The sequence below is a fragment of the Lynx rufus genome, unplaced genomic scaffold (genome assembly GCF_022079265.1).
Source record: "Lynx rufus isolate CCGP_SWC_20201006 ecotype Redwood Valley unplaced genomic scaffold, mLynRuf1.p SCAF_57, whole genome shotgun sequence".
Lineage (NCBI taxonomy): Eukaryota > Metazoa > Chordata > Mammalia > Carnivora > Felidae > Lynx > Lynx rufus.
The window spans coordinates 386370-409565 of NW_025814875.1; the positions used below are offsets into that span (position 1 = coordinate 386370).

General features: G+C 59.2%; 1 protein-coding gene across 3 annotated transcripts; it reads right to left on the reverse strand.

Moving 5' to 3' along the window:
- Positions 1–1134: 1134 nt before the first annotated feature.
- Positions 1135–14758, reverse strand: DNAJA4 (DnaJ heat shock protein family (Hsp40) member A4). Of its 3 annotated transcripts, XM_047101109.1 has the most exons (8): positions 14597–14758; positions 13835–13973; positions 8531–8711; positions 6865–6969; positions 5253–5480; positions 4153–4383; positions 1639–1739; positions 1135–1533 (listed from the first exon to the last, which is right to left on the reverse strand). In XM_047101109.1, the coding sequence occupies exons 1-8, from the start codon at positions 14674–14676 to the stop codon at positions 1318–1320; spliced, it is 1281 nt and encodes a 426-aa protein (XP_046957065.1). In that variant the 5' UTR covers positions 14677–14758; the 3' UTR covers positions 1135–1317. The 3 variants fall into 3 exon arrangements, with proteins under 3 accessions (XP_046957065.1, XP_046957066.1, XP_046957067.1); XM_047101110.1 differs by lacking the exons at positions 13835–13973; positions 14597–14758 and adding an exon at positions 13149–13322; XM_047101111.1 differs by lacking the exons at positions 8531–8711; positions 14597–14758 and having other exon boundaries at positions 13835–13923.
- Positions 14759–23196: the final 8438 nt, after the last annotated feature.

Genomic DNA, 23196 nt, shown 5'->3' on the forward strand with positions numbered 1-23196 from the left:
GATTTCCACACAGGCTGAGTTGGAAAAGGAGGCTTTAGGTCTGTCCTGACCAGTGGTCAAAGCAGGCCTGGGGTGAGGGGGGCTCGCTCTCTCCTTATTTTGAGCAAGTTACGCCCAACACCCCCGCCGCTACCCCCCCCCCGCCCCCCCCCCCCCCCAGCCAGCAATGCCTGGTCCCCCCAGCCGCTCGCCCTGACTGCCGCAGGCCTCCTGTGCCCTTCGACCCTGCTGGGGGCGGCCCCGGGTCTGCGGCGAACTCCGCTTCTGCCGAACCAAGGAGGGTGGAACACACGAGCGGCCTCGGCTTTAGCCCGCCCAGCGGCTTAGGGGGCAGTTTCTCCTGACCGCCACGGAAGGACCGGGCCAGGAACAGCTAGAGCCTGAGGCAACCCTAAACATGAGCTGCGGTCGGCCTGCTGGGAGTGAAGCGATAGCTGTCGTCCCTCGGAGCAGGCCAGCATTTACAGCGGTGGCCCACGCCGCAGGCACGGCAGAGCCCGTCCGCGCGCTTCTCGCCAAAGCAGCATCACGGGAGCAGGAAGCCCTCCGCCATGCAGCCGACAAGAGCAGGGAGCTGGGTCTGGGAAGGGGCGACCGGGCCGTGGCGCCCAGGCCGGCCCACCAGGCTTCCCCCACCGCTGCTGCCAGAGGATGTGGGGCCCTCGGGAGGGCTTCCTTCTCTTTACAGAAAGCACTTTGGTGGGAGCATAGCAAAGACGGTCAACAAAAAATCATTAAAACCACAGAGAACAAGGTGTGGGGTCACACGCAAACAGCTATGGTGGTGCTTCATTTGGAACACGGACCCCACAAGGCCAGGAAGCTTCCAGGAGAGACGGCCATACTCGCACCCCATTCCAGCCAACAGGACAGTAGCCACCACGCTGGCCCCACAGCCCACGCGGCGTGAGCCTGGCCCGAGAGCCCGGCCCGAGAGCCCAGTCCAGCCCACAGACGTGCCTTTGTTCTTGAGGGCCCTCAAGAATCTAGATCTGGGGATGTCACAGGGGCAGCCCCAGGCGAGGCCCCTGGTCCCTGCCCTGCGACCAGAAGCACAAAGTGTCAGTGAGGCCAACCGGCATCTCAAAAGTCTCCTGAAGATGGAAATGAACAGATCCCGTATGCAGACCAGAGGTAATTCACACTCGGAACATTTAAATATAAATTAAGCTATAACTTAAGTTACAACCAAAAGAACAACAGAACCAAGACGACACTCGGCAGCTGAGGATGCTGGACACACACACGGACACGCCACACACGGGGCCGGGAGGTGATGCCGTTTTCATCGTGCCAACTTTACACCCAGGGCGCCGCTCACGCCGTCTGGCACTGCACCCCGGCCCGCGGCCCGTCGTCGTCGTCCTCGTAGGCCTCCCTGTGCTGGCGCCAGCCCTGCTCGCTGGGGTCAAACTCCTTCAGCTCCACCTGGTCCATGTCGTCCGTGACCCTCACCTTGTGTCGAGGGGGCAGGAGGGCCTCCAGCTGGGGGAGCTTGTCGGGAGGCAGCCAGTGTTTCTCGGGGAAGGTGACCTGTAGAGGGGAGGCCGGAGGGAGAGGCGCTGGTTCCCGCCCAGCTCCCCCCCCCCCGCCCCCCACCACCTCCAGGACAGGCCCGGAGGACGGGCGGGAACTTACCAAGAACTGGATAATCAGAGTCCCCTTCTCCAGGGGCGCTTTGTAGATCGGCATCCCCTCGTCGTGCACACACTTCAGGTCCCCGTGCTTTATCACCTCCCCTGCCACACAAAAGGCTCCATTAGGAAGCAGGAAGACGGGGGTGGCCTGGGGGGGGGGGCTAGCACCCTGGCGGCACTACAGCCTCGCGGCCCCCCCCCCCCCCCGTCATAAGGGGCCGGTTTAAAAGCGAAGCGGGAGCCAGGACACCGGAGTCTGAGGGGGCGCCTGTGTCTGCAGCCCGACCCGCCCGCCTCTGGGGTCTCGCAGCTACTTTTCCAGAAGGCACCACGGGCGTTGAGGCCCCCCGAGCCTCACACGCCATCTCCCGCCTGACGCGAAGGAAGGAAGGAGCCGGGTCCCCACAGAAGCGAGCTCCTCGGCTCAGTAACGCAAATGCACAAACAAGGAGTAACGGGCGGAGGAGACGCCGAACGCCGTCAGCAGCCCGAGGAGGCCGCGCGCAGCGTGTCGCGGACCCCTCTGGGCCCTCCCGCCCGGGGCCTCCCGTGGGCTTGTCTGGTGGCAAGTTCTTCTGTCTCCACTCCTCCCCTCTCGCTTCCGCCTCTAACTGGGGGCCGGGAAGCCACACGCGGGAGGAGGCAGACAGAGGACAAGTGGGCCGCTCCCGGGGCACCTTCCTCGCGGATCCTAGCGTCCGCACTCCGGCAACAGGATGAGAAAGCAGCGAAGCCACAAGAAATAAGCCCGAGCAACGAGAGACGGTAAAAGAAAAAAGGACAGGACGCAGAAAAGAAGAAACATGCAGAAAGAAATAAGAGAAGTCTCCAGCAGATGGCTCTCCGGGGCCCCGGCCCTTCCTTGTAACTAAGGGAGGTGGCGGGGGTGGGGGGTGGGGGTAGTCTTCCCTGGGCCTGGTCCCATGTCACCCACCCCCGACCCTGTGGCCCAGGGCGAGCTTTCCCGGAGCTGACACAGCCACCAGCCCAGCAGCACCGCCATCAGCTGGGGCCCTGTGAGCAGGTCATGAACCCGCACCTGCTCACCGCTGCTAGCCGGGGGCCCTGGGAGCCTCAGCCTTTCCCGCCAAGCCAAGCCAGGGGGAACGGGACCTGGGGAGGAGTCGCAAGTGTCACCTTACGCCGTGGGGCTTGATTACGTGCAGACGCACACACAACAAACGATCAAACGGTCAAATGTTAACAATGGGCAAATCACGTAGGGGGTCCTTGTACTGTTTTTACTTTTACGACTTCTGGTTGGTTTGAAATTGTTTCCAAACACAAAGTTCAGAAAGAAAAAACTCTGATAAAGCCTTGGCTATCTAATTCCATACGCTTCTGTGACAGCAGGGGGGCGCAGAGCAGGGGGAGGAAAGCGACAGAAACAGAACAAGGCCACAGAGGGAAGCGAGCGAGAGCCGGCAGAGGGGAGACCGGCAGGGAGCTCTGGGGTCCCCTCTCTATGCCGCACCTTGGGGTCTCAGTGCCGGCTGCCACCGCCCTTGGACGGGCGGGTCCCAGCCCAGCCCCAGCCTGGCCCTGCAGCCCTAAACCCCAGATGCCGCTCTGCTCACGGCCCGACGGGGTGGAGGGAGCCTGGGTGTGTTGGCCACACCTGTGCACACGTGCTCTGACACGGATGGTCCCCGGCCCAGCCCCTCCCCTGCCGTCCTCCCACAGCCCTTCCTGCGAGGCGCCCTGCTGCCCACACGGATGTGGCCCAGAGGAGCCTGCTGTCCGTATGCGAGCTGGGCGCCCGGGCCCTGCAGGACCCTCGTGGTCCCGTGGTCCTGGGAGGGCCCCCCGTGTGTGCAGACGGGCAGGTCTGTGGGAGCGTCCGTGGCTAAGCTGACAGGCAACGTCTTTTTCTCAGGAAATTTCTACTTTAAAACGTCTCCCACTTGTAGTTGACAGTGCAGCGGCTGCGGGGACACGTGATGAGCCAGCCACAGCCTGTTATCGGCTGTTTTCTTACCAAACTAATTTTTTTTTTTTATAAAGTATTTTTTTTTATTTTTTTTTTTCCAACGTTTATTTATTTTTGCGACAGAGAGAGACAGAGCATGAACGGGGGAGGGGCAGAGAGAGAGGGAGACACAGAATCGGAAACAGGCTCCAGGCTCCAAGCCATCAGCCCAGAGCCCGACGCGGGGCTCGAACTCCCAGACCGCGAGATCGTGACCTGGCTGAAGTCGGACGCTTAACTGCGCCACCCAGGCGCCCCAATTACCAAACTAATTTTTAAAAGCTTAAGCTGGCAGGTCCCAGTTACAGTGCTGGACCTCAAGATTCCTGTTTGAGGCTCCTCCCCCCGGCTCTTTCCTTCTAGGGGAGTATTTTAAAAATTCACAAAATTCCCAAGTCGTTGGTGAGGATTTTGACCTCAGGGAAGAGGAAGTCACGCTAACTTGCGTGACGGAAGTCCCCCACCCCCAGCGTGAAGCCAGGCTAGCGGCCAGCAATGTCGTACGCAGTCAGCACAGCAGGGACGGACACACCTCCGAAACATTACCTGCCTTGGACGTGATAACGAGCACGCGATCGTCCAGCGTTTTTATCATCTTCTTGAAGCCACAGAGGGCTTCAGAAAGCTGAAGTTTCATTTTCGTGATCAAGTCGTGGCCTCGCCTCTGAAAGACACTATGATCCTTCTGGTCAAGCACAATTATGACATCGCCAGGCTCCAGCTCAGGCTCCTGATCTCCTTCTCCATGAAACAGTATCTTCTGACCGTCTTTCATACCTGTGAGACATCATCCTCTCTGATTAGCACTTCCCCTAAAAACCGTGCTTCCCACAGAGCTCTGAAGGTGGCACAGAGTCCTCTGGGGGTTCTACTCATCAAACCGCCCAACTTGGAGGGAGCCAGAGCGGTGGCTGGGGTCACACCCCCCACCCCACCACATGGCGCAGCGGGGATGCCCTCCACCAGCGCGCACACGCGGTCTTCTCGCTGCACGCGTGGGGCGCGGCTCTGGGCTGCGGGCACACGGACACAGGGTTCAGGATGCTTGAACAGAGGTCCTTTAAGAACACCTGTCCGTCTGGGTATCGAGTTGTGCACTTTGGTCTCGTCTCTCAGGTAGCATATATCCACCAGATTAGGAACCCACAGAATAATCTGCGGAGAACCGCTAACCATGAAAAAGGCCTTCTAACGATGGCGCAGGCACAACAGACGGCAGGGGAAGGCGGGGGCGGGGAGGATCCGAGGCGGCAGAGGGACGTGTGCAGGAGGAGCACGCGGCCCCACGCGCACGAGCTCTGCGGCCCACGTTCGCCAGGATCCTCCCAGTGACTCTAACGGAATCGCTAGAGGACGGCGGGAGGACAACTGACCAAAATCAAGGTCCAGTGACTCTCAGAGCGCTGGAAAGCCCTAGAGAGGGGGTTGTTTTGGTCTCGAGGGAGCAGACCTCAGCAAGCAAACACACAGGTGAAGGGGACGGCGGGGGGACCTGGGGGGACGAGAGGAGGCAAGAGGGCTCCGGGCACCTCCGGGGCCCCTCGAGTATCTGCAGCGTCACAGACCTCCCTTCCCGACACCAGCACGCGCCCGCGGTCGGCGCCGAGAAGCGCCTCCAGCCGGCGAGCGGCGCCGGGCGGCCTCACCTTTTTCAACGTGTACCTCGATGATCTTCTTCTCACGGGTCACCTTGGCGCCACCGCAGATCTCACAGCGGTCCCTGGGGCTGATGCGCTCGCCCTGGCCCTTGCACTCGACGCACACGGTCTGGATCTGCTGCACCACGCCCGGCCCGACCTGTTGGATGTGCACCTGCATCCCGCGGCCCTTGCACAGGGGACACTTCTCCACAGAGCCCTTCTTCCCGCCAACACCTGGGGGGCAGGAAGCAGAGCTGGGCACCAGGGCACAGGGGGCACGGGGACGCGGGGGGACCGGACTGTTTACAGTCACGGAGAGCAACGCAGGAGAGTCTGGGCGATTCTAACGGAGCGGGTAGCATCCAGACGTAAACGTGGGGTCGCGAAGGTTCGCGGTCCCGGCCACACCAAGCCAGTTCATCCCTCGGGCTTCCTCAGCCATGTCTTCTTCTCCCCTGCCCACAGGTGGCCGAGTGGGCCCGGCCGCGAGAACTGGAGGGGTGGCTCCCCCGCTCGGCCGACTCAGGACAACGTGCGTCCGAGGTCACCAGATACGATTTTGCTTGAAAAATCCTGTTTTTAAAACTTGTGTTCGTGGGGCGCCTGGGTGGCTCAGTGGGTTGAGTGTCCGACTTCAGCTCAGGTCATGGTCTCACGGTTCGTGAGTTCGAGCCCCGTGTCGGGCTCTGTGCTGACAGCTGGGAGCCTGGAGCCTGCTTCGGACTCTCTGTCTCCTCCTCTCTCTGCCCCTCCCCTGCTCCCGCTCTCTCGCTCTCAAAAATACACATTAAAAAATAAAAAAAAATAAAAAACAACTCAAGGTGTGGTGAACTATGCCCAGCTGCCCGGTTTTACAAAGCTTCACTGGAACACGGGCACGTCTGCTCATTTATGCCAACGGCTGCTGGCGCACTGAGAGTTGAATGGTCCCCAGAGACCACGCGGCCCACAAGCCTGAAACACTATCTAGCCCTTTACAGAAAAAGTTTGCTGACCCCTAAGTTAGGTGAATCATCTTGACTTTAAATTTTTATTTTTTTTTTATTTTTTTTTTCAACGTTTTTTTATTTATTTTTGGGACAGAGAGAGACAGAGCATGAACGGGGGAGGGGCAGAGAGAGAGGGAGACACAGAATCGGAAACAGGCTCCAGGCTCCGAGCCATCAGCCCAGAGCCCGACGCGGGGCTCGAACTCACGGACCGCGAGATCGTGACCTGGCTGAAGTCGGACGCTCAACCGACTGCGCCACCCAGGCGCCCCCAATTTTTTTTTTTTTTTTAATTAGCCTCCACACTCAGCGTGGAGCCCAGCTCAGGGCTTGGACTCAACCCCGAGATCAAGACCCAGGCTGACGTCAAGCTTCGAATGCTTAGCCGACTGAACTACCCAGGCACCCGACTTTTAAATTTTTTAAATTAACGTGTTAAAAAAAAAGTCACTCCATATAAAAACGTACAGGGCAGAGTAACACAGATTTGGCCCTTAGACTACCAGTTTGCAATCTGTTTGACCCTCATGTTCGAAAAAACCAAGTATTTTCCTCTGAACTGTAAACCAGAACCGTTTCGTCCTCTAAGGGATCAGACCCATGTGACTCATTCAAACGTTAATTTTTACCTTCACATTTTTCACAAATTACGTTTTTCTGGAGGGCCAGCTTCTTTGTGACTCCGTTATATAAATCTTCGAGAGTTACAGACAGCTGATGTACGACATTCTTGCCTTAGGAGAGGGAGAAAGAACACCTGGGAATATGGTATTAAACGTGCCCACGGGACCCCCAGATGCGGGCACCTCCAGAGCCCAGAGCCACACCCATCACTCATTGTCCCGGTGCTCCCATCTCACCGGCCCACCCTCCGGGCCTCTGCCAGCCAGAACCAATTCTGTCCAGTCATTGATAGATGTGGACAAAACGACTTCCCGTCTTTGCTTTCTCAGCACCCCCCTGAGGACGGAGCGATCACTGGGGGACCCGGCCCGGGGTCGCTGCTCTTCCCCACGACAGGGCCTCTCCCGCACAGGGGAGGCAGGACCAGCAGTCTAGGCACTTTAACTGGAATTCTACTCTCCCCCGAGCGTAATGCTCTCTACTCTTTGAGCCCTTCTGTCGTCTGTGGCCAAGTGGGAACTCTCCCCTGCATCTTTGGGGTGGGAGTCTATGGTGACCCACAGGGTCGGAACCCCCCCCCCCCACCGTGGGACCCTCACGCTCCCCAAGACAAGGCCCCCGCTCCCCTGCTGCCCGTGGGACCCTCACAATCCCCAAGACAAGCTGCCGTTTCCTGGCCGTCAACTTTGAGACACAACTTGATTCAGGGCGTGAAGTGGTTCATCTCAGGGCAGTGAGGGCACCCACGGTTTTAATCGTGTCCATAACGTCACTGACAGGAGCGGCTACACACCCAGACCACGGGGGGAGACTTTCCTAACCTCCGCGTGATTTTCGGCTCCCCGTGTTCAAGACTTGACAGCCAAGCTTCTGAAGCTCAGTGTCTGTCATAAAAACAAAACCCCCTTATTCGCCCAGGGCCTCTTGCCGACCCAAACCACCCCTCTTAAACCCCAACGCAGAGCTTGCTTCTTCTGATTTTACCCAGGATTTTAACAAGCTTGGCTATCTATCTGGTTTCAAGGTCCAAAGCAGATCATCGACAGGGAACCAGAAGGGGGAAGGGGCAATTCGCGACCACGGCTAACAGAGGCGGCAGAGGACACAGCCTGGTGGGAAGGATGAGGCGGAAAAGCAAATCCCAGAATCAGAAACAGCAGCCTGGGGCCACTCAGCCAAGGCCGGTCCCTCCTGCAGCCCCCGGGGATGAAGCCGCTAACCCACAACACGTTCCAGAGAGAAGGGGGTGAATCGTGTCACCTGGAAAACTGGAGCGGGCTGAGAAAACAAGGCCACACTGCAGAGTGCCAGCCACACAGAGCGCAGGGCCCCTGGCCAGACAGGGGGCAGAGTCAGCAGGTGCCATTATGTCCCTCAGGGCACTCAGGGGCCTGACCCCAAGGACAGAGGAGCAGAGGGCAAGATGAACCTCCTTCCTGGCCGCCAGTGCACTTGCTCCCTTTCAGGTCGTGTCTGGAGGGTGTCAGGTCAGTGGCACGTGTGCTGAGACACTCCAGGTGCCTGGATACCCGCTAAGGGGTGAACCATTTAAAGCTAGAGACCCCCAAACATGACGTGTGTGCCCTGTTAAGGCATAACCCGTCTTGATTCCAATAACACGTATGATCTGAAAACTATAAAATTTGCCGAACGTCTTCAGCAAGTATTTACCTCTTCTCTCTCTTGCCATCCGTCCCCCGCCACCAAAGAACATGTCAAATATGTCCATGGGCGACGAGAAGCTGGGGCTGCCCGAGCCTCCTTCCTTAATCGCCTGTTCACCACCCTGGTCATAAATGTCCCTTTTCTTTGGATCCGAAAGCACTTCGTATGCCTGGGATATGAGCTTAAACTTTAAGATGAAACGAGAGAGAGAGAGAGAGAGAGAGAGAGAGAGAGAGAGAGATTACAATGAGAGAGAGGAGGTTTGAGGACTTTGTGAGGCACACCCACCATCACAGACGCCACGGCAGACACATTCTGCACCTACTCCCCCGACGCCAGCAGCCTGCGCCCTCTGGAACCTGGCTTCTCCGGGAAACAGGGCCAGCCGAGTGAGGGGCTGGTGGCAGGGCCTCTCGGGAGAGCAAGGGGAGCTCCTCCAGCCTCGGCCGCCCGGGGCTCCACCTACCACCCGATGGCACCCTGGCCCCCCGCCCCCCCCCCCCCCCCCCCCCCCCGCCCCCGGGTGCGGCCGTCTCCCAGCTCAGGAGAGCTCCCCTGCTTCCCTAGCACGAAACTCAGTTACAGACGCCCGTGCGTGCACCCGTCCCCACGCGCAGCTGTCCCCACATGTACCTGTCCCCGCGCATCTGTCCTCCTGACCTTGCCCTCGGGCTCCCCATCTCGCCTCCCGCCAGCACCAAAACCTCTCTCCTCACATCTCATCTGCCTCCCAATGTTTACATCCAAGGCCCCAAAGTGGACGAAACACCCCATGCGTCGCCCTCCTGCCGAAACTGTGTCACTGGCAACCAGTTATTAAAAAAAAATGTCAGAAAACCCCAATTGAAAGACATTCTAGAAAACTAAATGCAATGTGACCCTGGACTGGGGAACAATGGCTAGAGAAGACACTGGGACAAGAGGAGACATGTGAATTTGTTCCTTGGGGGAGGGGCGTACGGCTGATCCGGGCGGGGATGTGGGTTTTCCTCGGCGAGACCTGCCAACTTTCTGGGCCGAGAGCTCACGCTGGGTGCAGCTTCGGGTAACCGTGAAGAGACAGGTAGAGCAGACACAGTGACACGTTTACAGTGCGAGAAGCTGGTGAACGAAACGCGCGTGTTCACACTCCTACCTCCATCTTTCCGTCCGTGTGTGCAAGCTTTCAACATAAAGTTAGGACAGTATAAAGTATCTCCAGCGCATCCGTGCTCGCCACACCCCAGGCCCGCTCCGCAGAGGCGACCGCCGCGACCTCGCCCGTGTCCCGCCTCTCGTGCTCATGCCAGCTGCCGGCGCCACAGTGAGTCGGCCCGGGCCACGGGGCGCCAAGGCCAGACCGCACGTATCCTCAGACTGAACCCCCACTGCAGCTGGGACAGCTTCGTCCCCTGCTGGGACCCAGAGGGACGCGTGGCGTGTGGAAGGCACTTGGTACTCGTTAGATGAACGGCTTGATTCTGGCGGGGCTTCAGAAACGCACACAGGACGCGGGGTCCCGGCCCTCCAGAGGCACTCCCCGGTCTGAGACAAGGCTCTACGTGAATATCCCGTAAGGCAGCTGCCTCCGTAAAACACACAGAAAACGTGCTATGAAGCCACAAACACGGGGGCGCCTGGGGGGCTCGGCCGGTCAAGTGTCGGACTCGATTTCGGCTCAGGTCACGATCTCACGGTTCGTGGGTTCGACCCCGAGTCGGGCTCTGTGCTGACAGCGCGCAGCCTGCCTGGGACTCTCGCTGTCTCTGCACCCGCCCTGCTTGCACATGAGTGTGTGTGCACCTTCTCTCTCTAAATAAACTTAAAATAGACACGTCTGCAAATCTGACAGAAGTACTACATTTCCTCTTGCGTTACAGATGCCGGGCAGAGATCTAACGTGTACCTGATCAACAAACGACAGCTAGTAACGAGGTAATTTTAAAAATTAAGTCTTCAAGGGACATCGGATCCTGCTCAGGCAGCCAGACCTTCTGCTAAGTTAATTCTCCGCATTTCCGCAAAGCGGAAAGCGGCAGGCACCAGTCACGACCACCGCTCTGCACAGCAGAGTGTGGGGATTAGGTGCCCGGGACGTTAGCTCTGACAGCAGGGAGACCAGGCTCCCCCCCCCCCCGACCCGAGTTCCTGGGCCTGTGTGTCAGGGACGAGGTACGCTCCCTGAGAATTTCCACAGGAAGCCAAATCTCCTGGATGCCCGAAAGGCACCTGGACTTAACTGACCCCACGGTTAGTCTGAGGGAGCAGCAGCGACGGCCTGTCCGGGAGGCCGTGTCCCACGTGGGAGGGGGCTCCCACTTCTACCAGCCCGTCGCCCCCCCCTCCTGAGCTGCAGCACTCTAGACCCCAGTTCAGGTTCGCCTCTCTGCTGGACACTCGGGCTCCCACCGGCTCACCTTTCAGTCTGCGATCATTCGCCACCCACCTTAACGAGATTACTGCGCAGCGAGGAAAAGACGGCTCTGGAATGATGTCTCGGCTTGGAAAAGTACTTTTGATAAAATACCATGCAGCGAGAAAAACATGTGCCGGGATGACCACGTCTGACCCCCCCGGAAAGAGCTGCCGGCAAAGAGGCACCCTCACGGCAGTTAGGGCGACGTGTGCCAGGCGGTTTTTCTCTACATTCCGGTATTTCCCGTACTGTTATGCTCTCTTTTACGATTTTTCAGCTTGAACATCTACGATCCAAACTAAAATTTACGGCGCAACGGGCCAAAAGACGGGATGCATCTCAAGCTGATCAGGGTAGCAGTCCAGATGCCCCCAGCCCTGCCCGAGAGGGACTGGCTTACTGGTCCCGCCAGAAGGGCCCACGGAAAGCTGGCGGGACGAGGGGACTGCGGACTCCACAGGGCACCTGGCGACAAACACGGCCGCCCGGTGCTTAGCAACACAGGACAACAGGGCCCAAAACAAAGGCCAACGGCCATCTTAGCGGTCTCCCTGCAGGGCGGAAAGACCGGCTTCATCTATTTTTGAAGAGACATTAATAATACAGTGACAAACCTGGGAAGAAAATACTCTACCTGTGACACGTCAAGTGGGTGAGAACTGCACACAGACTTGAGCAGACAACACAAGGTCTACGCAGTGTGCCCAGCACACAAGAGGCCCGGGAAGGAGGCATCTGGTGAAGAATGAGTGAGTCTAGGGAACCCTATGGCACAGAGTTTCTATGAATTGTGGCCAGTCTCCTCGCCCCCTGTGATCTCCGACCCAATTTTCACGGAGCGCCCGATGCCCCCTCCACTGCAAAACCTTCCCTCCGGAACCGCCCCCTACAGGGCATGCACACCCCCCCTCCCCCATCCAGCCACAGCCAGACACCAGGCCCGCGACCGTGCAATGGCGAGCACAGGCGCAGGAGACCGGCCCGGTGACTTGGAGTTTGGCTCAGAGGCAGCCCACCAGAGCTTCAGCCAACAACCAAACTGAAGGGTCGTATCCCCGTATCCCCCTCATGGAAGGCGGGGACGGGGGACATCACGGAACATACCAGAGAGGCAGGCAGAGGGGAACATACCAGACTTCACCATCAAGAGACTCATTTACGGAACACCCATTTGGTGCCCGAAAATAAGCTGTGGGACGGGTTTCTACAGGACAACGCCTATGGGAACGTGGGACAGCTCGGGTCCGGTTTAAAACAGCTTCGGGACAGCAATGGCACAGTCAGTCCAGCTGTGCGCACACGGTCATGAACTCACTCCTGGAAAGTGCCAGGAGACCTGACCTGAAACTGGGGTCAGGAGGCTTTCCCCCAGGCTGTCTCTAGCCAGCCTCCGAAACACTGAGTGAGAAGCCCGGCTACGCTCTCATTAAGGGAGAGTCTCAGAAACGGGCCACGGCGAATCTGGGAGCACGTCTATGAGACACCGACGCCGTGCAGAACACCGGTGACTTTCAAAGCTACAGTAAGCCATCTAAATATAGAGGAAAGAATTCGAGTGAGTGACAAGACAAAACGGTCTCGCAGGAAAGCATGTTAAGCTTGTGACAGCCACATTCGGCACATGTGGCTAAATATAAATATTCTATCACTGTTGCCACCGGCCAACCTTCCTGAAGGAGCCTCCTCCAGCACGGGGCAGCGAACACAGGCGGGCACTCACGCTAGCCCCGTTGCCACAGGTCCAAGTGCTGGATGGGTGCCTGCGGCCTCAAGGGTGACAGCCCGTGCTGCCAGCAACTACAAAAGTCCACCTCCCCAACGTCATCGGACACCAAGTTTTATAAGAAAGTGGCAGAAAGTGGAGGGAGGAGTGGACAGGCCAACAGACTGTCCCAAGGATCCACACGGGGTCCCTCCAGTCCCCGGTCAGGCGCATAGTGAGCCCAAGGAGGCCGGCTCTGTTCCCAGGAACAGCAAACAGTTGAATTCAGGTGCCTATTACAGAATTCTCCAGCCTATTATTGATACTTGGAATCAACTGTGGGTCATTCGTCACAGAAAACCTGGAATATTCCTGCAAAATGATGTATCCGGGCAGAAATCTCTCCGTTCCTGCTTAATAAATGTGATTATTCAATGCCTGACGGGAGATAGACACACAGACCAAATCTGGCCAGCGGTTCAGCTGACTGACACCGGGTTTGTCTCAGGTCCTAGCGAGAAACTCACCCCTGGGGTTTGTGCGTCAAGGGATGAGCACAGAACAGTTCAACCCAGTTGCTCCTGGCGAGTGCACAAACTTCTGGTGCCGTGTGCCTCAGTTCACTGGGTTGCTGGCTGCCCTTCTGCAGAACTTCCCTCCAGCGGTGTGCCCACCAGGCTTCCCGGCCACCAACCCTGACCCCAGCCCAGCCACAGCCTGGGCCCCGCCCCCTATGCGCGGCAGGACCCCAGCTCCAGCCCCTGAGCCCCAACCCCGACTCCAGCCTCCACAGCAGCCCGCAGCCCGTGGCCAGGCGCCTGTCCCCAACCCCAGCCCAGGGCCCTAGCAACCTGTCCCGGACCCCAGCCCCCATGGCCTGTCGCCGAGCCCGCTCCCACCCCCGCCGCACCCCGGGCCCCAGACACCTATGCCCGACCCGACCCTAGCCCCTGGGCCCCAACCCCAGTCCGGGACCCCACCGCCTGTCCCCGACCCCGGCCCCAGCCTCGCTGCAGCCTTAGTCCTGCACCCGACCCGACCCCGACGGAAGCCCAGGCCCGCCGCAGCTCGGGCCCCCGCCGCCTATGCCCGGCCCCGACCGCGGCCCCAGCCCCCGGCCCCCGACCCGGCCCCGGCCCACAACCCCAGCCCCCGGACCCCGACCCGGCCCCGCCGACGACCGCCGCCAGTGCCCGGCCCCAGCCCGCCGCACCTTCTCGCCCTCATCCGGGTTCTTGTCCGGGTGGTACTTGAGCGCCAGCTTCCGGTAGGCCTTCTTGATCTCCTCCGGGGACGCGCTGGGCTTCACCCCCAGGATGTCGTAGTACTGGGTCTCCTTCACCATCTTGGCTCTGCGGGCGGGGCGGGGCGGGCGAGGCCGGTCAGCGCCCCCCGGACGACCCGCCGCCCGCCCGCGCGCGCGTCCCGCTCCGGCTCCCGCTCCCGCTCCGGCTCCCGCCGCCGCCGCCGCCGCCGCCCTGGGCTCCCGCCGCCCGCCGCCCGGGGCCGCCGCACTCGGCCTCCGGCGCCTCCGCCGCGGGTTTTATTCGGCGCCGGCGGAAGGTTCCGCGAGGAGACGGTGACGCCACAAAGGCCCAGAACCTTCGCGGAGGTTCCGGCGGCGCCCGGGCGGGCGGGGCAGCGGGTGCGCGGCCGGGACCCCCGACCCCGACCGCGACCCCCGACGGCCGACTCACTGGTGCCCTGCCACCGCGCCCGGCTCGCCCCGCCCCCGAAGCCCTCGGCTCGCCCGGAGCTGGACGCCGGATCCCCGACGTCCGACTCACCCGGTGCTCAGCGCCCGCGCCCGGCTCGTTCGGCCCCTGACCCCCGACGTCTATGTCACCCAGCCTCCGGCTGCGGATCCCCCGCTCACCAGGAGCTGGACTGGACACCTGACTCCCGACGCCCCCCGCCCCGGGCTCGCCCGCCCCACCCCACCCCACCCCACCCCCGCGAGACCCCGCCGGCCCACCTGCTGTTCTGGGCGGTCCGCTCCTCCGGCTGCCCGTCCGACTCCCCGGGACGCCAGCTCTGATCGCCGCCCCGGGCCATGTCTGGGGGCTGGGAAGGGGGCTTGGGCGTCCGGGGCCGCCGCCTTGCCCTGCGGAAGACCAGACAGCCCGAGGGGTCGCGCCGGCGGGAACCGTGCCCCGAGGGGTGGGACTGAGCCGGCTTCGTCCCGGGCTCCGCGCCCTGCCGCGCCCAGGGGTGTGGCCGCCCTCTGTGCGGTAATGGCAGGGGGGCGCGCAGCGGCCAGAGGTGGGCTGCGGCGTCTTTGAGGGGGTTAGCGCGGACCGGGGTCCGCCGCCGTGGGGGGGTGGGGTGCGGTTCCTGAGACCCTACGGCTGCCGGCACACCCCCCCCCCCCCTCCGTGGGGCATTTGCAAGGCAGGGGCGAGCGTGAGGCCTTACGGATATGTGTGGTGCTGCTTTGCTGGCCCCAGCTGTGCACCGGGCCTCCCCACTGCGCACACCTGGGAACTCCTGAAGTCCTCCAAGGGCGAGCGGTGACACCCCACAGATGCGGGCAGTGACGCCCTTCAGGTGTGAGTAACCACGTTTCCAGGTCTCCCGAGAGAGGGCAGTAGTCTCGCATCCACTAAGGCCGGACTGCTCAGGGACCCAGTGTGGAAGGGTACAATAACAAGTCTCTGTCTGACCTGCCAGGCTGTGCCCGGCTCTCTGTAGGCGCCTGGTAGCCCGATCGCTACCCTCGGGCAGAAACAGGCCCAGAAGGAGGGCTGCCCGAGAACTGCAGGCCTGCTCCAGCCGCCTTGGCTCCCGCTGCGGAACACTCTGCCAGGGCGGGGAGGGCTCTCCTCTCTGGGGTCCCCTGGTCTCGTGTGGGGTCCTGCGGCTGAGGGAGGCCCTCTGCCCTCCTCCACGTGTTCGGTGGGGGAGTGGAATGACCTTTAACATCCAAGCGAAATTAAACTGTCATCTCTGGTTTGGGAGACATTGCCTTTTCCTCTCAATTAGTCCCCTGTAGAGCAGTAACCTTCGGACGGAGAATGCAGAGCTGGAGGTCAGGGGGCCTGGCCCCCCCAGCAGATATTTGCGATGTGAAGCTTAGCCTCTCTCTGAGCTGGTTTGCTCATCCGCAGGCCACGGTCGTTGCCACCTGCTCACCTGCCTTCCTCGCGGGGCTCTCCAGGGGTCAGATGGGATGATAACCGTGAAGGCTTCAAGCACAGTGGGTCTCACTCCCAGCAGCTCTCACAGGGATCACGTGGGAGCTCCTGAAAATCCCTGCGTCCAGGCTGCACTGCGGACCAGTTCCATCAGAACTTTTAAGGCTCCCCAGGTGACTCCAGTGTGCCAGCAGAGCCGAGAGCCACTGCCCAGCGCCACATGCCTCCCAGACACGTACCCTGGACCAGCCAGGGTCACGTCATGATGGCCGTATGTGGGAGGCCAGAGCCGCTGGAAATCGTGAGGCCTAAGTTCAGATCCCAGCTTTGTTACGTCTGGCTGCGTGATCTTGGGCAGGGGCGTCAGCCTTTCCGAGCCTTAAATTCCTTGATTTTTTGGTGGGGATCATTTTAAAAGTATCCGCCTCATAATTTTGTAAAGCACCTGGTACGTAGTTTCAACACGTTGATGCGTTTTGTTTTCCTTTTTCCTTTTGTCTACACAAAATCGGCCGACAAAGATTCTTTCCTTTACGGACTCTACCCAAGCTCTCCGAGCCCTCTTTGCAGCTGGGCCTCAACCTTGGCCTGTAAAGACTTGAGTCAACACTAAGGCCGTATCCCTGAGATGACACGGACCCTCAAAGCGCCTGCGTGAGAGAGCTCAAGGCTGCCCAAACTTGTTACTGTTTATCCCCCCCCAACACCTGAGGGCAGGGTCTGTGTCTCCCAGTCTCTGAGGCGAGTAGGGTCCTCACTTCAGAAACTGCCAGCCCGCAGATGCGGCCGGCCTGAGTGCGTCCACACTGGCCCTTTGAAAGGGCCTGCCCCTGCCCCTGCCCCCTCCCTCCCTCTGGAGCCCCAGCTACTTCTGCCTATTGCCGCGCAGTTAAAATCCGTACTCCTTTGAACAGGGTCTTTGTTTACCTTTGACAAAGCCTCTGATGAGATAGCAGGTTGTTTCCCGTAGTTAGTCATGGGAGGATTTGAGGCTTTACACGTTTATTTATCGGTTACGCTTTTATTTTCACGGTTACTTTTATCACAGCATCTGTTGTGAGTGACGTTGGTTTTCCAGTCGCAGTAAGCAACTTAAAGTTTCCTTTACGTTTAGATTTAAAAAAAAAAAAAGTAAGGACTCGTTGTAGGTCTATGAGATTACAGGTGGCGTTTGAATGACTGAAATTTGGGAAACGCGGATCCAATTCCGCACCTCATCTTACAGCCAAGGAGACTTTTAGGTGGAGAGGCGACAGTGAGAGGCACAGAACGGGCCTTGTCCCCGACTCACAGTGCCGGGTTCCCCTCGTGGCCCAGGTGGGAGAAGAGTCCAAGCGGGCACAGAAACTGCTCTTCCCAAGTCAACCGGGAACGGGTTCTTCACGGGGTCTACTGAAGAGGGACAGCCACCTGTGCCCGGGGAGGGAGGTCAGGAGGGAATTTGTGGAGGGGGACGAGCACCACACACCAGAAATGAGCAGATGGGTGGGGGAGCCACGCCGAGGAGGGCAGCAGAATAGAGACAGAGAGCACGGTGCCACCGGTGGAGAGAGGCTCTGAACTGGGTGGGAAGCGGGGACAGAGGTGCCGGAGCCTGCCCGTGGGGGGAGTCTTCTTGTCCTCCGATGGCCCTGGGAGCCGTTGAAAGTCTTAGAGCGGGAGCTGCGTTCTGGGGGGATGACCAGCAGTACACAGCAGTGGCTGGGAGGGCTCTGACAGCACCGATTTGAGAGGCCAGGGGGTTGGCGGGCTGGCCCAGAGAAAGGGTGCGGAGGGAGGGAAGGGTGCAGAAACCTCTCGAGGAGGTGGGGGGAGGAAGAGCAACTGTTGGAGAGCGAGAGCGGGAAGAGAAGCAGGAGTGTGGACAGGAGCCAAGACCACGGAAGGCCAGAGGGGCCAGGCGGCAGGGGCCCGGGGGTTGCAGGGCCAGGGCCCCGAGGGGCGGCCACAGCGTCTCTCCAACGGCAGGATGTTAATTTGTTGGCCCCAAAATAGCAGGTGTTCTCCAGGCCCCTGTTTCAGTGTCTGCTTCCCTACCTCTCTCTGGCTGTGTGACTTCGGGCAGATCCCCTCTCTCCAAGCCTCGGTTTCCCCTTCTGCACGGGGGGCGAGAACGCCAACCTCGTGGGGTTCTTGTAAAGATTGATGGGGGGGGCACACGTCAAGTGCTGAGTGTGTGCCCAGCAGACGGCCGGGCTCATGGGATGGGATTTATTGATTCCCACCGGTAAAGGGATGGGCGGCGTGCACTCCGTGTGCCAGAGCCGCGTGGGGCAGCAGCGGCACCCGGCTGCATGAAGGGAGTGCCTGCCCCGGAGGAGCCCACGGACCGGCCACGCCTGAGCACCCGGGCCTGACCCTCTGGGTAACCCCCGGCGTGGGCCATTTTGCCAGCGTGCCAGCCCCGGGGATTCGTATCGAAATAACCACCGCTGCCTTGCTTTAACGGACCAAACCCAAGCTTCTGATGTTTCTGTGGGTTACAGTTTCCAAGAGCCCACGTACTCCTGGGACTCCGGCCTCACCCACAGCTGCTGCCACCAGTAACGGGGTGGGGGTGGGGGGGTCTGTTTCAGGAGAAAAAACTAAGAAAGTAAGGGAACGGTCTCCCTGGCGTATTGTTGTGCTTTGCAGATGATGTCCTGAGGTCCTCTCATCAGACCGGCGTCCCGTGAGGCCGCACGGCTGCAGAGAAGGCGGCCACCGACCATCTCTGCCTGTCTGTCCGGCACCGAGGGAGGCCCACGGGGAACAGCCCCACTCTAGCCTGCGTGGGGCTCACATCAGCCAGCAGGGAGACCAGCCCCTAGCCACCCGGTGTGGTGACAACCGCGAAGGAGACGTGTGGGCACACCCTGCACCCGCCCTGCTGCGCCCTGCAGATACCGCCGCCTTTCACACCGAAGGTCTGGGGTGGCCCCGCGCTGAGCGCGTCTCCACTGCTCCAACCGCACCTCCCTCGGTGTCTCTGTGCCACAGTCTGGTAATTCTCCCAGTATTTCAGACATTTCCATTACTGTTCCATTTGCGACGGTGAGGTGTGACCGGTGATCTTTGATGTTAGTATTGTCATCGTCTTAGGGGCACCGGAACGGGGCCCGTGCGAGACGGCAAACTTAGTGACAAATGTTGGGTGTGCTGACTGCTCCCACCGCCGGCTGCCCAGCCCTCTCCCCCTCCGCAGACCTCTCTCTTCCCTGAGACGCAACAGTGTTGAAATCGGGCCAGTTAGTAACCCTACAATGGCCTCTAAGTGTCCAAATAAAGGGCAAGCATCACACGTCCCTCACTTTAAATCAAATCTGGAAAAGGTTAAGTTTAGCGAGGAAGGGCCTTTCGTGCCAGCGAACCACGTCGTGACAGCAAAGGCAAAGTTCTCGACGGAAATGAAAGGGCTCCACCGGTGGCCATGGATGGTAAGAAAGGGAAACGGCCTTATTGCCGATGCAGAGAGAGTTCGAGTGGTCTGGACAGAAGGTCCAGCCGGCCACGATGTTCCCTTCAGCTGAAGCCTCGTCCGGAGCAAGGCCTGAGGCTCTCCGACTCTGCGAAGGCCGAGAGAGGGCGGGAGCTACGGGAGGACCAGTCTGAAGCTGGCAGAGGCTGGTTCCTGAGGTGCAAGGACGGACACCGTCCCCACGACAGGTGAAGCAGTGATCCGGGGGATCCGGCCAAGATCGCGACCGAAGGTGGCTCCGCTGTCACATTTCCAGCGTAGATGAAACAGCCTTCTGTCAGAAGACGGTGCCGTCTAGCTGTCGTAGCTGGAGACGAGAAGCCAGTGCCCAGCTCCAGAGCCTCAAAGGACAGGCTGGCTCTCTTGCTAGGGGCTAACGCAGCTGGTGGCTTGAAATGGAGGCTCCCCTGGGGCCCGGGAGACGATGCTTCGCCCGCCCGGCCTGAGCTCTGTAACGGAACAACGAAAGCTGGGTGACCGCACGTCCGTTTACAACATGGTCTACTGAATGTCTTAATCCCACCGCTGAGACCTCCTGCTCGGAAGGAAAGGAGCCCTTTCCGAATGTGGCTGCTCACTGCTGACGTGGGGCGCCCAGGGGCTCTGCCGGAGGCGAGCGATGAGACCGATGTGGTTGTCGTGCTGCTAACACCCGTGGCTGAAGCAGTCGCTTCGACTTTCCAGTCCCGTTACTCGAGAAAGGCACTTCGCAAGGCTGTAGCCGCCCGCGACAGTGGTTCCTCTGAGGACGTGGGCACACCAAGTGGAAAACTTCTGGAAAGGGCTCACCTCCCAGATGCCATTGCTGGTGCACGGGAAGAAGACAAAATAACACAAACGAGCTTGGCAGAAGCTGATCGCAGCCCTCACGGAGGGCTCTGAGGGGTTCAGCACTTTGGGGAGGAAGTCCGTGCGGATGTGCTGGAAGCGGCCAGGGACCCAGGGGCAGAAGTGGGGCCCGAGGACGCGCCTGACTTGCTGCACCTCAGGATGAAACTCGGACAGGCACCTAGCTGCTTTGTATTTTTTTTATTAAAAAATTTTTTTAGCGTTTATTTATTATTGAGAGACAGAGAGAGAGAGAGAGAGAGCATGAGCGGGGGAGGGGCAGAGAGAGAGGGAGACACAGAATCTGAAGCAGGTTCCAGGCTCCGAGCGTCCAGCACAGAGCCCAACACGGGGCTCGAACCCACCAACCGCGAGATCGTGACCTGAGTGGAAGTCGGATGCTTAACCGACTGAGCCACTCAGGCGCCCCCAGGCACGTAGCTTCTTACGGATGAGCATGGAACGTGGTTTCTTGAGCTGGAATCCAGTCCCGGTGAGGTTGCCTTGAGGACCGTTGTTGAAATGACAGCGAAGAAAGGAGAATATCACAGGAACGGAGTTGAGAAAGCGGCCTCAGAGGACTAACTCGTTTCCAGAGAAGTTTGGGGGGTAAAATTCTGTCAGCATCTCCTGCTACAGAGAAACGGTTCACGCAGCAAACCTCAGTGGTGGTACTTTAAGCCAACAGGCTCCGGGCTCCGAGCCGTCAGCACAGAGCCCGACGCGGGGCTCGAACTCACGGACCATGAGATCATGACCTGAGCTGAAGTCGGACGCTCAACTGACTGAGCGACCTGGGCGCCCCTGACTAGCATTTCTCTTAGCAACAAAGCGTTTTTAGATGAAGGTATGTACATTCTGGGGTTTTTTAACGTTTCTTTATTTTGAGAGAGAGAGAAAACGATCTGGGGAGGGGCAGAGAGAGAAAGAGAGGGAGAGAGGGAGAATCCCAGGCAGGCTCCTTGCTGTCAGCGCGGAGCCTGAAGCGGGGCTCGAACTCACAAACCGTGAGATCATGACCTGAGCCGAAATCGAGAGTCAGAGACGCTCAACCGACCGAGCCACCAGGCGCCCCAAGGGGTGTACGTTGCTTTTTATACACAGTGCCCTCGCACACTTCATAGGCTATAGTGTAGTGCAAACCAAACACTCTGACGCGCGTCATTGCGAAACCCGCGTCGCTGCGGTGGCGTGGAACTAGACCCAAGCCGTCTCCCGGGCTTGCCTGCGTCCTGTTGAGCTCTGGGTGGGCGGGCAGGCCAAACAGGCTCTACGCAGTGCGCTTTACAAAAAATTGGTACACGTTTACATAGACGTTTGTTTTCTGCTTTATTTCAGAAGAACCACTATCTTGTTATAGACAGCGCTTTTGCATACTTTTCTATTTTCAGGAATGCCAGATTATAAAATGTGTCTTGAGCCACTGCAGCTCTTAGCTTTAATCTGGAGGCACTCTGCTCTTGTGAGGCAACAGCCAAGTTCTCGAAGCAGTGCTAAGATTCAGAAATGAATCATGAATTTTATGCAGCACGCTCAAACATTGTAATGGGGTCACATAGGGTAAATACGAGTTACTGTAGAAATATTACAAAGATTTAAATCTCCTATAAGTACTATCAGTTTTTTTAAACAGCTTTATTGATATATCATTGACATACGGCGCGGTGCCCATGTTTAAAGCGTGTCTTTTGGGGGCACCTGGGGGGCTCAGTAGGTTAAGCGTCTGACTTCAGCTCAGGTCATGATCTCGCAGTCCGTGAGCTCGAGCCCCACGTCGGGCTCTGTGCTGACAGCTCGGAGCCTGGAGCCTGCTTCGGATTCTGTGTCTCCCTGTCTCTCTCTGTCTCAAAAACAATAAACATTAAAAATTCAAAATAAATAAATGGACATTAAAAAAATGAAAGTGTGCCATTTGGTAAGACTTGACCCACGTACAAACATGGGAAACCATCACCTCGAGCAAGGTAGTGCGCAAACCCGTGGCTCCCCAGAGTGTCCCGTGAGGGGTGTGCCTTTAAAAGATGACCTAGACATGCTCGTCAGGGTCAGCAGTGGGGCTGGGGCCAGAGGGCTATCCCACTGTGTCCTCGTTTCGTTCTTTCCGGGAAGTAGACCCCTCAGTCCCACCGGGTATGCTGCTGGTTCTGCCCCTTCCCAGCTGGGCGACCTTGGGCGAGCTACTTTGCTTCTCTGCCTCAGTCTCTCTGTAAAAGTACCCACCTCACGGGGCTGTGGGGAGTACACAAGAGCATATGTGTGATCACACACACACACGTGCATGTACACGAATATGTAAGTTATACGATAGAAAATCCTCAGGACTGGGCTTCCCACAACATGCAGTAAATGCTGACCGTCGTCGCTCGATGCAAAAAACCCCATGCATGAATGTGTTTGCTGCGAGTACCACGTCCGGAAATACAAAAAGCCCGTGCCCCTCCCTTCTCCAGCGGTCCTGAGCGAGACCCCGGCCCGGCTGGGAGCCCTGCTGGAGGGTAGCCTGTGTGTCTGCTTAATGCTATGCTGGTTTCAAGTTTCCTCGGACCTTCCCGTGGCCTTGGCCGGCCCCATCTCAGCAGTAATGGCCTGTGTCAAGTATGGTCCCAAGCAAATGACAGACTGTTCCGGACCAGGAGAGAGGAGTTGGCTTCCCCCTAGACAGCCGGGCTGTCATCCCCTCCTCTGTCAGTCCTCCCCATCACCGACGGCTGTCCCTCAGAAATGTCGCCCAGACCCTAGAGTCCCTCTCCCGCCAGCTGCCTGTGCAACAGCCAGACGACAAGATTTCCAGAAGATTCCTGGTTCTGTCCAAATCACAGCCCTGCTCTGAAAGCTTTGGGGGGCCCCGGAATAGAAAAATCCATACCCTCCCTTGGCATTGAAGCTGCCCCACGGTCTGGACCCGGCTCACCCCGCTTGGCTCCGGGTCCAGCCAGGACCCTTGTGTGCTCTGTCCGAACAGCGCAGTGTGGCTGGCCAGCCCGGGAGGGCCAGGGAACGAGTCTGGCGTCGGTTCAGGAGCAGAGACACCGCACTTCGTTAGGGTGCTGGCGAAGGAGCGTCTAAAATGTGCGGTAGCTAGCTTTGAGTTGTTCTCACGGTCGGAAAAACACATCGATCAGTAGTTTAGAGAGGAGTTTGTGACTCTAAGGACAG

What these genes read in the sequence shown, in the direction of transcription:
- DNAJA4 (XM_047101109.1), bottom strand. Translation starts at nt 14,676, where the DNA reads ATGGCCCGGGGCGGCGATCAGAGCTGGCGTCCCGGGGAGTCGGACGGG. An exon ending in ACCCGGATGAGGGCGAGAAG is followed by an intron (nt 8,712 to 13,834) that starts GTGCGGCGGGCT and finishes TTCATCTTAAAG; the next exon opens with TTTAAGCTCATATCCCAGGC. An exon ending in AATTTGTGAAAAATGTGAAG is followed by an intron (nt 5,481 to 6,864) that starts GTAAAAATTAAC and finishes CCTGCCCCCCAG; the next exon opens with GTGTTGGCGGGAAGAAGGGC.